This window comes from Ahaetulla prasina, chromosome 14, assembly GCF_028640845.1.
Source record: "Ahaetulla prasina isolate Xishuangbanna chromosome 14, ASM2864084v1, whole genome shotgun sequence".
Classification (NCBI taxonomy): Eukaryota; Metazoa; Chordata; class Lepidosauria; order Squamata; family Colubridae; genus Ahaetulla; species Ahaetulla prasina.
Window position 1 is genome coordinate 17,459,841 of NC_080552.1, and position 14,710 is coordinate 17,474,550.

The 14,710-nt window shown below is 42.9% G+C and overlaps 1 protein-coding gene across 6 annotated transcripts in view; it reads left to right on the plus strand.

Annotated features, from left to right (window-relative positions):
• The window catches only part of EEF2K (eukaryotic elongation factor 2 kinase), a 38,662-nt gene that overhangs the window by 637 nt on the left and 23,315 nt on the right, over window positions 1-14,710 (plus strand). For 3 of the 6 annotated variants that reach the window (XM_058157231.1, XM_058157236.1, XM_058157232.1), the window contains exons 2-4: window positions 5,777-6,086; window positions 7,263-7,313; window positions 12,884-12,984. In XM_058157231.1, the coding sequence (XP_058013214.1) occupies window positions 5,841-6,086; window positions 7,263-7,313; window positions 12,884-12,984 (398 nt within the window). In that variant the 5' untranslated portion in view covers window positions 5,777-5,840. Of the gene's footprint in view, window positions 1-5,776; window positions 6,087-7,262; window positions 7,314-12,883; window positions 12,985-14,710 lie in introns of those variants that run through there. The other 3 variants (XM_058157234.1, XM_058157235.1, XM_058157237.1) reach the window with 2 other exon arrangements.

Consider the following 14,710-nt stretch of genomic DNA (forward strand, 5'->3'; position numbering starts at 1 on the left):
TTATTTTCCTGCTTAGGAAAGGGGGGGGGGCTGGAAGATTTGCTTGTTGGGGGGGGTTTACAGACAGAGAGGTTGCAGCATTAAAAAAAGGGGGAACCCCCCTCCCCCAAGTAGTTGTGTTAGTGCATTGCATGAAAAAGAGAAAAAAAAAAACCAGAAGTGATTCAAAGCAGCTTTTTTTTTTAAAGGGAAGAGAAAACAGGCTTTAGCTGGGAAGCACTCCTGCTCCCATCATCCCCAGCCTGCATGAAAAAAAGGGATGCAGACTGGAGGGTAGGAACCCCAAGCCATCTTGGGAAGGCTTGATTTGGGGTTTATGCTGATCCCAAGTTTATAGTTGCAGCTTTAATATGCTCATTGAGCTTCTGGCATGTTTTATGTTTTGTTTTTTCCCCTGCTTTGGGAGTTGTCATTACTTGGAGTCAGTTTGCTTTGAATTTGTGGTTGTTGAGTTGTGGGGGTGTAATTTTCTCTTTGAACGAGTTCGCAACGTTCACCTGGAAACCCAGCCTTTGAAACAGGTTTGGGTTGTAATTCGGATTAAATTTATTGAAAGGAGAAGTTCTTTATGCGGATAAATTATAGATATAAGGCCTCCAAGGGGTCGGAATGATTGAATTCTTTCAATCATTTGAAGCTGGTACCTATGATTGCCATTAAAAACAAACAAACGAACCCAAAGTTGTCAATTTTAGGAATGATAATTTAGTCATTTAGGGAAAAAAATAGTCAGTTTCTAGCCAGTTTCTCTCTTCTGTGCAGCTGGGATCGCTTACTTGAGCTCCCTATCCAACAGGCGGTTCAGTGTGTGCGGTTAATGATGGCTGTTGTATTCTGAGGAGAGAAAGGAGCAAAATTGTGTTGCTTGTGAATTCCTTCTCAGGGCTATCAAAACAGCTGCGATGCCATCAACCTTTGCTTATTTATTTAAAGTTTTAATATGGCCACCTCACTGTCAAAACTATGACTTCTGATGATGTACAGCCCTTAAAACAAATCTGAATATCTACTTTTATACCCAGTGCAGAAGACTCTTAAATAGTCTTGACGGACAACCATAAAAACAATCCTTAATATTTCCCAGTAGTCTTAATTTTGCACTGAATGTAATAAATGACTCTTCAATAGTCTTGAGACTTCGACATACCGCCATAAATACAATTCTTAATATCTCTTAGTAGTCTCGCTTTTACACCCAATGTAAAAGACTCTTAAATAGTCTTGAGAATGTCACGTACAACTGTAAAAACGCATCTTAATATCTCACAATTGTTTAGTTTTGTACCAGTGTAAACACACTCTGAAACAAACTTCAGTAGTCTTGAAAATGTCTTGCCAAATTCACATTTTTTTGTTATCCTAGCTGTCGGGTCTGTTGTTCCAGATGGATCTTTATCTTTATTGACCAATGTTTTGTGCTCCAATTCACGTACAAATACCCTGTTATTTCAGTCAGTGCTGCCTGTGAATTATACAGCTTCTTTCTATTGGCAGCCCCACTTAAATAAGTTGCAATAATTTTGCGAAAGCAGGTTTTGTTGGCTGCGCAAAACTACTTTTTAATCTGAAAGTGCTGCAGGCAAGGAGTTATTTATTCTGACACATCAGAAAGCGTCCTTCAAGGGTATAATCTGAGTGCCTTTCCCGTTCAATTAAAAACTGAATATAATTTGTTTTTTTTTAACCATAAGCGGTAACCCCAATTGTGCCAGGAGTGGCTACATGGATGATGGCTTTGTTTTTAACCCTGAATTAAATTGCCTCTTTTGAAAACAAGTTGAGACAGCGTCTTTGGAGAACGTAACGAGTGATCTGCACAATTTTAAAATATTATCGGAGAAATGTTACACCCCTAACTGATTCTCCAGTGGTGCTACTCTTCAGAACTTAATCTTAAATTTCACCTGGAATAAATATGACCCAAAGTGTTTTGGAAAACATTTGTTGGGCATTTCTTTTTTCTACATTTGCTACTAAGGACATGCAATGTTGGCTGTATTTAAACAACCCTAGTTCTTGCAAAGTAACGATGTAAGTTAGGAGGTTGCCCTCCGTTTTTCAGGCTTTGGAGGGGGAGGGGGGGCGCTTGATAGATGTCTGGATTTCAACTCCCAGAATTCTCTGGTATTCTCTGCACTGCAGAGAATTCTGGGAAGTGGTCTGTAAATCTGGGGGGGAAAAGACCCAGTTGCGAAATGCAAACTTTAAAAAAAATCATAGATCACCATTTTTTAACCTTGACAGGTTGAAGATGGATAGATTTTTAATTCCCAGGATTTCTCAGCCAGTTTATGCTGGCTGGAGAATTCTGGGAGTTGAAGTCCATATATCTTCAAGCTGCCAAGTTTGGAAAATAATACCTTAAAATGAAAAGGTTAGTTTTTAACAAGCAAAAAAAAAAAAAAGGGTGATCTCATATCCGGATGTAACTCAATCAGCTCATGTGTTTCTTGGATTTTAGCATGGCTGAGGGTTTGGGGAAGGGTGGAGTGAAGTCAGCCATGCGCAACCAACCGCCTTTTTTGCTCGGGGTGTAAAGTGTTATGTAAACCCACCCCTTGGCTGCACTGGAAGCCTGTGTGTGTGCATGTGTGGCAATTCATATGTGGTGTAGCAAAAATAGCACTCTGCTCAGCTGTGTTGACGTGTCATACCCAGCTGGCTTATAGCTTCACAAGGCTTGGAGGGAGGGAGGGAGGGAAAGAATGAAAGAATCCAGATAGCTGAAAGAGAGAGAGAAAGAGAGAGAGGTGGGAGGGAGAAAGGAAGGAAGGAAAAGAAGGAGGAAGGAAGGAAAGAGGAAAGAAGGGAGGAAGAAAGGAAGGAAGGAAGGAAGGGAAAGATGAAAGAATTCAGATAGCTGTAAGAAAGAGAGAGAGAAAGAGAGGTGTGAAGGAGGAAGGAAGGAAAAGAAGGAGGAAGGAAGGAAGGAAAGAGATGAGGGAGGGAGAGAGGGAAAGTATGAAAGAATTCAGATACTTAAAAAGAGAGAGAGAGAAGGAGAGGTGGGAGGGAGAAAGGAAGGAAGGAAGGATATTTTCTTTAAGTTCCAGCTGGCTAAGAAAGTTTGCTGCATGAATTCTTTGGATGTGGAGGATTTTGCGTTGAAGATATTTCCAAAACAGGGTTTGGGGTTGTTGTTGTTAATTGTGAAGTCGTGTCCGACTCATCACGACCCCATGGACCACATTCCTCCAGGCCTTCCTGTCCTTTACCATCCTCTGGAGTCCATTTAAACTCATGCCTACTGCTTCAGTGACTCCATCCAGCCACCTCGTTCTCTGCCGTCCCCTTCTTCTTGTACCCTCAATCTTTCCCAGTATTAGGCTCTTCTCCAGGGAGTCCTTCCTTCCTTCTCATTAGGTGGCCAAAGGATTTGAGTTTCCTCTTCAGGATCTGGCCTTCTAAAGAGCAGTCAGGGTTGATCTCCTCTAGGACTGACTGGTTGGATCGCCTTGCAGTCCAAGGGACTCACAGGAGTCTTCTCCAGCCCCAGAGTTCAAAGGCCACAGTTCTTTGATGCTCAGCCTTCCTTATGGTCCAACTTTCACAGCCATCCATTGCAACTGGGAAAACCATCGCCTTGAATATATGCACTTTGGTTGGCAGGGTGATGTCTCTGCTTTTTAGTATGCTGTCTAGATTTGCCATAGCTTTCCTCCCCAGGAGCAAGCGTCTTTTAATTTCTTGGCTGCAGTTTCCATCTGCAGTGATCTTGGAGCCCAGGAAAATAAAATCTGTCACTACCTCCATTTCTTCCCTATCTATTTGCCAGGATTTGAGAGGGCCGGACGCCACGATCTTATTTTTCTTAACGTTGAGTTTCAAGCCAACTTTTGCACTCTCCTTCTTCATCCTCATCAAGCGGCTCTTTTAATTCCTCTTCGCTTTCTGCCATTAGAGTGGTATCATCTGCGTATCTGAGGTTGTTGATATTTTTCCCAGCAATCTTAATTCCAACTTTTGATTCATCTAGCCCCGCCTTTCTCATGATGTGCTTAGATATTTTGGGGAGGGCTTATTTTCGGGGAAACATGATAGTGATGGAAACCCAGAACCATCCATATACATATATACCCAAAATATCTAAGTGCATACGCAACTACTCCCCACCATTTCCTCTGGTTAGGGTTAGGGAGACAGAGCTGGAAATCAGGTAAGACGGCAAGAGGAACCCCGTCATGCTCCATGCGCCCCAAAATAATAAGACCTCCCTGAAAATAAGGCCAAGTGCTTATTTTGGGGTTCAAAAAATATAAGACAGGGTCTTATTTTCGGGGAAACACGGTATATGTATGTATGTATGTACGTACCTGGAAAACCTCCAAAGATTTCCCTGTACGTACAGACATGCAAATAGATGAAGCCAAGGGAATGATAGAATGCTAGGAAACATGTAGAAGGAAAAGTAGACCACTGAGCGATCCCCTTGTTCCGGAAACAGCCCTGCGACTGTTTCTGAACCGACTTCTTCTTCGCAAGGAAGGTTCACGTCTCGCAAAGGAGCACTTCTCTTCCAACAGAGAAAAGGGATTTAAAAAAAACAACAACATAGAAAAGGACATCTCTGGTCAATCCCGTGCCTGGGACAGCCATGCAAGCGGCCAACGGATTTGTTCAGAGCTCTTTGTCTGTCTCTTGGCACCGTGAAGGGAAGCTGCAGGCTGATTGGCTGGGTAGGGATCTCAGCTGGCAGAGAGCCAGCCGTTGCTTTGAAAAATCTGCCCACTTGGCACCAGCGCATGGATCTCCTTAAACAGGAAAGGAACAGCATGTTCCCTGCAGAACCCACATCTATCTCCCTGCCTAACCTTTGCTGCTCCTGGAGATAAAACTTGGAGCCTCTGGAAAAACAGAGTACAGGTAGTTCTCGACTTACAACAGTTCACTTAGTGGCTAGTCAAGAGTTACAGTGGCACTGGAAAAAAGAGATTGAGGACCATTTCTCATACTTATGACCATTGCAGCAACCCCGTGGTCACGTGATTTACCTCTTGCGCAGTAGAGGGAAAAGTTGTGTTATCCAAAAAGCATTGAAGTTCCTGCAATTCACGGATAGAAATTTTGCGGATTCCAATACAGCGATGGGCAAACGGAGTGGCCCATCAACGCAAGGGGCCACTTGCAAGGTTGCAAAAGATGATTTATGACATTGCAGCGGTCATAAATAAATAAATAAATAAATGTCTCAATTTTGATCATCTGATCGCGGGGATGATACAACGGTCATAATAGCAATAGCGCTTAGACTTATATACCGCTTTACGGTGCTTTGACAGCCCTCTCTAAGTGGTTTACAGAGTCAGCCTCTTGCCCCCAACAATCTGGCTCCTCATTTTACCGACCTCGGAAGGATGGAAGGCTGAGTCAACCTTGACCTGGTCGGTATCGAACTCCTGGCAGTGGGCAGAGTCAGCCTGCAATACTGCATTCTAACCACTGCACCACCATGGCCTCTGGTGAAATTTGAGATGAAGTCCCTCTTTTCGGTGCCGTAGCTTTGAATAGTCGCTAAGCAAATGGTCATAAGCCGAGGAGTACTTGGAATCAAGACATTAACTGAGTTAGCTCATGAATCCAAACTAGCATAGTCTTTGTTTTGCATTTGTGGAAATCCTTGATCCATCTCTCTCTGCGTTCTCAGAACTGACAGGATTCCCCTCCTGTACTAAATCGTGGTTTATAACTTTGTCTTGCAAGCCCAATCCAATCCTGATTTCTGCTCCCCACAACCCTGATTATTCATTTTTTTTTCCTTCTTGATTTCCTTCCCTAGTTTCTCCAGACTGTAATACTGGCTCCCCCAGCAACCCACCGAGCGAGGTCCATATACTCCCAGTATGGCGGACGAAGACCTGATATTTCACATGGAGTACCTGGACAACGCCACGCTAGCCAAGCCAGGTTGTGGGAATTGCCACGAGACGGATAGCGACGAGGAGGAGAATTATTACATCTGCCCGATTACAGATGACCCTGTTTTGAACAAGGCAGCCGGGGACAAAGTTCATAACTATTACAGCAACCTGGTCAAAAATGAGGGTTATTCCTCCAGCTCTTCTCCCAGGAATTCCTTCCATGTTAGGGTAAGTTTTAGCCTTTTCGTAATCGTTCCTTTTTTTTTTTTCTTTTCTTTTCTTCCTTCAGCAGTGAGCTTTCTTGTCTTGCTTTGGCTGCATGTCACTATCTCTGCCAATATGCATAATTTGGATATTTTTTTCTGCTTTAGTGTAGTTGCCCTTAAATTTTGGACAAGTTTGCCCTTCCAGTCTGCTTTCTCAATAGCTTATTCTATGGCCAGCATACCCAGCGGTTTTCTTACAAAGTTTGAAGAAATATAGCAGTTTGCCAAGATTTGAGGGGCTGCCACAAAGAAGAGGGGGTCAAGCTATTCTCCAAAGCCACCAGAAGGCAAGACAAGAAACAATGGGTGGAAACTAATCAGGGAGAGAAGCAACTTAGAACTAAGGAGAAATTTCCTGACAGGGAGAACAATTGATCAGTGGAACAACTGGCCTCCAGAAGTTGTGGGTCTTCCAACACTGAAGTTTTTTAGAAGGGATTGGACAACCATTTGTCTGAAATGATATAGGGTCTCCTGCTCCAGCAGAGGGTTGGACTAGAAAACCTCTCAAGGTCCTTTCCGATCCGGTTATTCTGCATTACGTTGGGCTAAGTGACATGTTTGTTGTTTTAAACTTTTTTGCTGTACACCGTCCAGAATCACTTATATCTTGTGATGGATGACATAATTGTTCATGCATAGAAAAAAAAAAAACCCACCTGTGAGTGATTTAATTAGAAAACTTTTGGACTTTGCACATGAAATTGCCCACTGAAGCGTATAGGGCCAGCGCTATCCGAAGACGTCTCCGTGGTCATGTTGCCAGCATGACTCAAACACCAAAGGCGCACGGAACGCTGTTCCCTTCCCACCAAAGGTGGTCCCTATTTTTTCTACTTGCATTTTTGACGTGCTTTCGAACTGCTAGGTTGGCAGAAGCTGGGACAAGTCACGGGAGCTCACCCCCGTTACGCGGCGCTAGGGACTCGAACTGCTGCACTCCCGACCTTTCGATCGACAAGCTTAGTGTCTGAGCCACTGCGCCCCACAGTAAAATATGATAGTGTTAGGTAAAAGAGGGCGATTGGAAACCTAGCAGTGGCAAGGTGACTTTTTGGGTAGCGGCAATAACCGTGTTGGTTTCTCTTGTTTTGCTGTGTCGTTCAGTAATTGTGTCTTGTGTGTGTGTGTCCTTCAGAATGGGACTCAGCATCCCGCTAAGGGCAGCGCTCAGACTGACCATGGACGGGTAGGTCAACCCCCAATCCCTTCCTGTTCCCCGTCAGACTCTAATAAATGCCTGTTTTGCATTTCACCTTGTCTTCATTTTATCCACTCCAGTTTGGGGACTCTCTCGCCAAAGCTCTTACCCATCTCTCTTTTTTTTTTTTCATTTTTCCAGTTATTTATTTAAGCCATTTATATATGACCGCCCATCTCGTTACAGTGACTGGGTCGGTATCTTAACAAGACAGAAGGGTGGACATGATTAGAGAGATCTCAGACCAGCCTTATTTCCTTGAATTGAAACTGACATTGAAATGAAACAAAAAAAACAGCAACCCAAAACCCTTTTTTTGGGGTCTCCTTTTTCCTCTTGACTTTTTGCCGCTCATTTATTGGGGCACCACCCAGCACATTTTGAAAGCCCAGATCTGGCTTTTTAAGCCAACGTGGAATTCCACACTTCTAAAATAGGATGTGACAGCCTCTTTGGAAGAGGATCGTATCAAATAAAAGCAGCATGGCATTTAAATTTCCTTCGGCAAACTTATTTTTATTTATTTATATCCCGCCTTTATTGTTTTTATAACTGAAGGCGGTAAACACACACAATATTCCTTCCTCCTCCTGTTTTCCCCACCAGAATAACAACTCTGTGAGGAAGGTGGGGCTGAGAAGAGAGAGGGTCACCCCACTGGCTTTCATGGTTGAGGTAGAACTAGAATTCACCATCTCCTGGTGATTGGCCCAAAGTCACCCAGCTGGCTTTCGTGACTGAGATGGAACTAGAACTCACCATCTCCTGGTGATTGGCCCAAAGTCACCCAGCTGGCTTTCGTGACTGAGATGGAACTAGAACTCCCCATCTCCTGGTGATTGGCCGAAAGTCACCCAGCTAGCTTTCATGCCTTAGATGGAACTAGAACTTTCTGTCTCTTGGTGATTGGCCCAAAGTCACCCAGCTGGCTTTCGTGACTGAGATGGAACTAGAACTCACCATCTCCTGGTGATTGGCCCAAAGTCACCCAGCTGGCTTTCATGCCTTAGATGGAACTAGAGCTTTCTGTCTCTTGGTGATTGGCCGTAAGTCACCCAGCTGGCTTTCGTAACTAAGATGGAACCAGAACTCACCATCTCCTGGTGATTGCCCCGGGGTCACCCAGCCGGCTTTCATGTCTCGGGTGGGACTAGAATTCACCGTCTCCTGGTGATTGGCCCAAAGTCACGCAGCCAGCTTTGATGCCTAACATGGGACTAGAACTCACTAGTGATTGACTTGAAGTCACCCAGCTGGCTTTGTGCCTACAAGAGAACTAGAATTCACCATCTCCTAAACCAGCATCTTAACAACTACACCAGCCTGGCTTGCCTATCTTGGCATTTTGTAATGACTTGGAAAAGCGATGGCTCTAGAGTTGTGATGTTTTTAACCTCTTTCATACTAACATGTGCCTGAATTCTTGCCACTGGGCAGCTTTTATGTTTTTTAAAAGCTTTTGCTTCTTCGGTGATGCTTGTGGGATGTTGGTGTGGTTTCGTTTGGCCACGAAAATCCTGTTCCAGTTTCACTTTATATTTATTTTCAAAACAAAACAGAACACAAGGAAGCCCGAGGTCAACAGATAAAGGCTTTTTGCTGGAAGAGAACCAGCCAAGTAGAAGTAGAAGAAACAAAAATATTTTTTTTGTGTGTGCAAGAAAAAAAAAATCGCATGCGATTTAATGCAACAGAGTGTCACTTCCCACATTTATCAATTGTACTTCTGTGCAGTTTTTGGACAGTCTGGCTGCCAGATGGGAGTCAGGATCCAACTTTGCAAGATGGTGAGAGGGAGAGAGATGCAGGGTTTTGGTCAAAAAAGTCAAGATGGCCTTCATAGCTGCATAACTGCCCTTTTTACTTACAAAACACATTTTAAAAGGAGGGGGGGAGTTTAATTGGATAACTATTAGCCAACAACTTGAATTTTTTTGCCCAACATCTGGATTCCACTTAACCCCCTCTTTGTCCCATGCATTCTTTCTATTTGCATTAACATTTTTAGTACATATTTTTATAACTCGAGGGCTAGGTTTTGCAAAAGAAAGTTTAAAAGTGCCCCTCCTTTCCTCCAGTGATATCTGTATTTTCTTGAGCGAAACAGAAATAGCTGGGGTCTATGAATCAGCAGTAAAACAATGGAGAAAGGAGGAATGATTCAATCCATTTTTATAGACAAACGAAATTCCAGCGGAAGGAACATATTTACCATTCTGTTTTGTTTTCCGAAAGAGTGGGAAAAACAAGTATTGCAGATAAATATGGAATTAATAGCAATAGCACATAGACTTATATGCCACTTCACAATGCTTGACAGCCCTCTCTAAGCAGTTTGCAGAGTCAGCCTATTGTCCCCAACAATCTGGGTCCTCATTTTACCGACCTGGGAAAGATGGAAAGCTGAGTCAATCTTGAGCCGGTCAGGATCGAACTCCTGGCAGTGGGCAGAGTTAGCCTGCAGTACTGCAATCTAACCACTGCGCCACTACGGCTCTTAATGTAATTAATGTAATTGGCTTACATTAATTAATGTAATTAACCTCCCAAAATATAATGGAACTTTTTTTCCAAAGTCCGGTTTTCACATTGCCTCTGTTCACACGATGTAGTTAATTGGCTCGGTTGCAAATTTCCATACTGGTTAGCGAATTCTTGAAGTTGAAGTTCACAAGTCTTAAACGTTGTCAGGACTGGACACCATCTGGTCTAAACAATATGGTTGTCAGGCCTGGAAGCCATCTTTTGCATTGGACCTTCAGGCCTGCCACATTTAGTGCTGTGGGATTATTTTATTATTTATTTTATTTTATTCGATTTTTATACCGCCCTTCTCCCGAAGGACTCAGGATGGGGGATTGTATGGAGCAGGGATGATACGTAGTCATAATAACATTCCTTTCTCATAAAATCAAGGACATCTTGCCCTGCACCTGGAGTGGTGTGACTGGGAGGCATCTCCAGTTGGCAACTATAGTTCTTTATGCAACTATATGATGAGATGGGGATTCCACAAAACAATGAAGAAGAGAAAAAGAGAATAGTACAAGATTACTATATGAACCTTTACAAACAAAAGGAAACAACAAAGGATAAAATTGTTAATTACCTATTGGAAGAAGGGCTTATGCCACTAGAAGAAGAAAAAAGGGCAATGTTAAATAAAGAAATAACACTAGAAGAATTGAGGGGGACAATCCTAAGACTTAAAAACAATAAGACACCAGGATCGGATGGTCACCAGGGGAGGTTTATAAAAAAATTGAATGAGATTGTAGAATCAGTCCTACTAGAAATATGTATTGAAGCACAACAAGAACCAAAACTACCAGAATTGTGGAGGGAGGCACACATCACTTTAATTTCGAAAGAAAGTACAGATAAAAATCAAATTACTAATTATAGACCAATATCCCTATTAAATGCTGATTACAAAATATTCACGAGCATAATTGCAGAGAGGTTGAAGAGAGCGTTGAACGAGACCAAAATGGCTTCCTACCCAATAGACAAATAAAGGACAAGATAAGACTAATAATAATAGACATACTGCAATATTACGAAGCTCATCCAGGGAAACAAACGGCTCTTGTTTTTCATGGATGCCCAAAAGGCCTTTGATAACCTTAATAGAATAGAATAGAATTTTATTGGCCAAGTGTGATTGGACACACAAGGAATTTGTCTTGGTGCATATGCTCTCAGTGTACATAAAAGAAAAGATACGTTCATCAAGGTACAACATTTACAACACAATTGATGATCAATATATCAATATAAATCATAAGGATTGCCAGCAACAAGTTATAGTCATACAGTCATAAGTGGAAAGAGATTGGCGATGGGAACTATGAAACGATTAATAGTAGTGCAGATTCAGTAAATAGTCTGACAGTGTTGAGGGAATTATTTGTTTAGCAGAGTGATGGCCTTCGGGAAAAAACTGTTCTTGTGTCTAGTTGTTCTGGTGTGCAGTGCTCTATAGCGTCGTTTTGAGGGTAGGAGTTGAAACAGTTTATGTCCAGGATGCGAGGGATCTGCAAATATTTTCACGGCCCTCTTCTTGATTCGTGCAGTATACAGGTCCTCAATGGAAGGCAAGTTGGTAGCAATTATTTTTTCTGCAGTTCTAATTATCCTCTGAAGTCTGTGTTTTTCTTGTTGGGTTGCAGAACCGAACCAGACAGTTATAGAGGTGCAAATGACAGACTCAATAATTCCTCTGTAGAATTGGATCAGCAGCTCCTTGGGCAGTTTGAGCTTACTGAGTTGGCGCAGAAAGAACATTCTTTGTTGTCCTTTTTTAATGATGTTTTTGATGTTAGCTGTCCATTTGAGATCTTGCGATATGATAGAACCTAGAAATTTGAAGGTTTCTACTGTTGATACTGTGTTGTCAAGTATTGTCAGAGGTAACCTTAATTGGGACTTGGACTTTTCTATGGGTGGGGAAAACCTGGAAGCTTTCAGATTCGGGTTTTCCTAGATGTGCCAATATGACATCTCTCATAAAATGGAACTTTGAGGAACTTCTAGCCTCAGAGTCTTCTTTCATTGGGGTTGTTACTTGGAACCCTGACAATGGTCAGTCCAAACAGGACAACAACCATGTCCAGTGTAGACTTATGCTTTATCCTGGACCGGAAGGTCCAAACTTGAGAGAGATCTTCACCAGGTTTACATTTTGCCTTAAATCAACCTGCAGCTGCTGGCTTACTACTTGGTGCGAGCCCAGCTGTTTTGATTGATTAAACCAGGGTTTGTGGATTAGCATAATACAGGTAGCCCTCAACTTACGACCACAATGGAGCCCAACATTTATGCTGCCAAGTGTTGTTAAGTGGGCTTTGCCCCATTTAATGACTTTCCTTGCTGTTGTTGTTAAAACGACTCCCTACAGTGGTTCCGTTAGTCACCCGGTCGTTAAGTGAATCTGCTTTCCCCATTGACCTTTTGCTTGTCAGAAGGTCGTAAAAGGGAATCGCACGACCCCCCAGGACACAGCAGCCATCATAAATGTGAATCGGTTGTCAAGCATGAGAAAATAATGGGGGATGCTGCAACGGTCGTAAGTATGAAAAAAACGGTCGTAAGTTACTTTTTTCAGTGCCATTGTAACTTCGAACGGCCATTAAGCGAACTGTTGTAAGTCGAGGACTACCTGTATCTGAGTCTAAACCAGGGGTCTCCAACCTTGGTCCCTTTAAGACTTGTGGACTTCAACTCCCAGAGTCCCTCAGCCAGCAAAGCTGGCTGAGGAGCTCTGGGAGTTGAAGTCCACAAGTCTTAAAGGGACCAAGGTTGGAGATCCCTGATCTAAACCACGGAAACTTAACTAACAGCCAGAATCCTTATACACTGCCTTATACACTTATACACTTATACACTGTAAGCCGCCCTGAGTCTTCGGAGAAGGGCGGGATATAAATGTAAATAAAAAAATAAATAAAAAAAAAGAATCAGGACCGGTGAATTTATCCAAGGGGGACCTTTTGTAGAGTTCAAATGACCTGAAAGCACTTTATAAATAACTCATGCGATAGTTTTGACCTTTGCAGGAAGCGTGGAGGCATGCGATTGAGAAAGCCAAGCATATGCCTGACCCCTGGGCTGAATTTCACCTGGAAGACTTCAAAATGGAAAACGCCACCCGCTACAGGTCGGTCGATATTTTCTACACGCCAAGAGATTTGAGGTTGAAGAATTTCTACTTTTGCTTCCCTGGTGCATAATAATAATAATAATAATAATAATAATAATAATAATAATAATAATAATAATAATAATAATAATAATAATAATAATAATAATAATAATAATAATAATTTAATTTGTATACTGCCCTTCTCCCGAAGGACTCAGGGCGGTTTACAGCCAAAATAAAATACAGCAAAAACACATACAATACTAAAAACAGACATTAAATAACTTACTAAATTTGGCCCAATTTTAAAATACAATCAAACCCTAAAAAATTAATAAAAATTAAAACCCATAAAATCAGCTAAAAAAATTAAAATTCAAGCCAGTCCTGCAAGATGGAATAGATAAGTCTTAAGTTCACGGCGAAAGGTGCGAAGGTCTGGTATTTGTCGGGGGAAAAAAATTAAGTTTATTAAAATTGTTCCTGTTCAACATCTACATGAAGCCGCTGGGTGAGATCATCAGTGGTTTCGGTGTGAAGTACCAGCTGTATGCAGATGACACCCAGCTGTACTTTTCTACACCGGACCACCCCAACGAAGCTTTCGAAGTGCTGTCCCGGTGCCTGGAGGCCGTACGGGTCTGGATGGGGAGAAATAGGCTCAAGCTCAATCCCTCCAAGACAGAGTGGCTGTGGATGCCGGCATCCCGGTACAGTCAGCTAAATCCGCGGCTGACCATCGGTGGCGAGTCATTGGCCCCGATGGAAAGGGTCCGCAACTTAGGCGTCCTCCTGGATGAACGGCTGTCTCTAGAAGATCATTTGACGGCCGTCTCCAGGGGAGCGTTCTACCAGGTTCGCCTGGTACGCCAGTTCGCCTTTCTGGACCGGGATGCCCTATGCACGGTCACTCACGCACTCGTGACGTCGCGCCTGGATTACTGCAATGCTCTCTACATGGGGCTCCCTTGAAGGGCATCCGGAGGCTGCAGTTAGTCAGAATGCGGCTGCGGGTGATAGATGGAGCCCCGTGGCTCCCGTATAACACCATCCTGCACAGGCTGCACTGGCTACCTGTGGCTTTCGGGTGCGCTTCAAGGTGTTGGTGACCACCTTTAAAGCGCTCCATGGCATTGGGCGGGTTACTTACGGGACCGCCTACTGCTACCGAATATCTCTCACCGACCCGTGCGCTCTCACAGAGGGTCTCCTCAGGGTGCCGTCAGCGCGGCAATGTCGTCTGGCGGCGCCCAGGGGAAGGGCCTTCTCTGTGGGGGCCCCCACCCTCTGGAATGAACTACCCCCCAGTCTTCGTCAGCTTTCGGACCTCCGGACCTTCCGCCGCGGGCTTAAAACACATTTATTTAATTGTGCAGGGCTGAGCTAAATTTTAAATTTTAAATTACTGGTTTTTAAATTGGCTTTTATTTTATATTTTTAATTTTAAATTAATAGGCGTTTAGAATAAGTTTTTTAACTGTTTTTATATTTCTTACATTGTATTTATGTGTTTTAAATGCCTGTACACCGCCCTGAGTCCTTCGGGAGATAGGGCGGTATATAAATTTGATAAATAAATAAATAAATAAATAAAATAAATAAAATCAACAGTCAACTCCGGCTATTTCTCTTCTTCCTAATATTGTTGGAAAGGGAAAAGGGATCAGGAGACGTAACTGCTGAAAGAAAGCTGACGGATACCAGAATCAAATTAGCAAAACGGGTTATCATTTCATTCCCT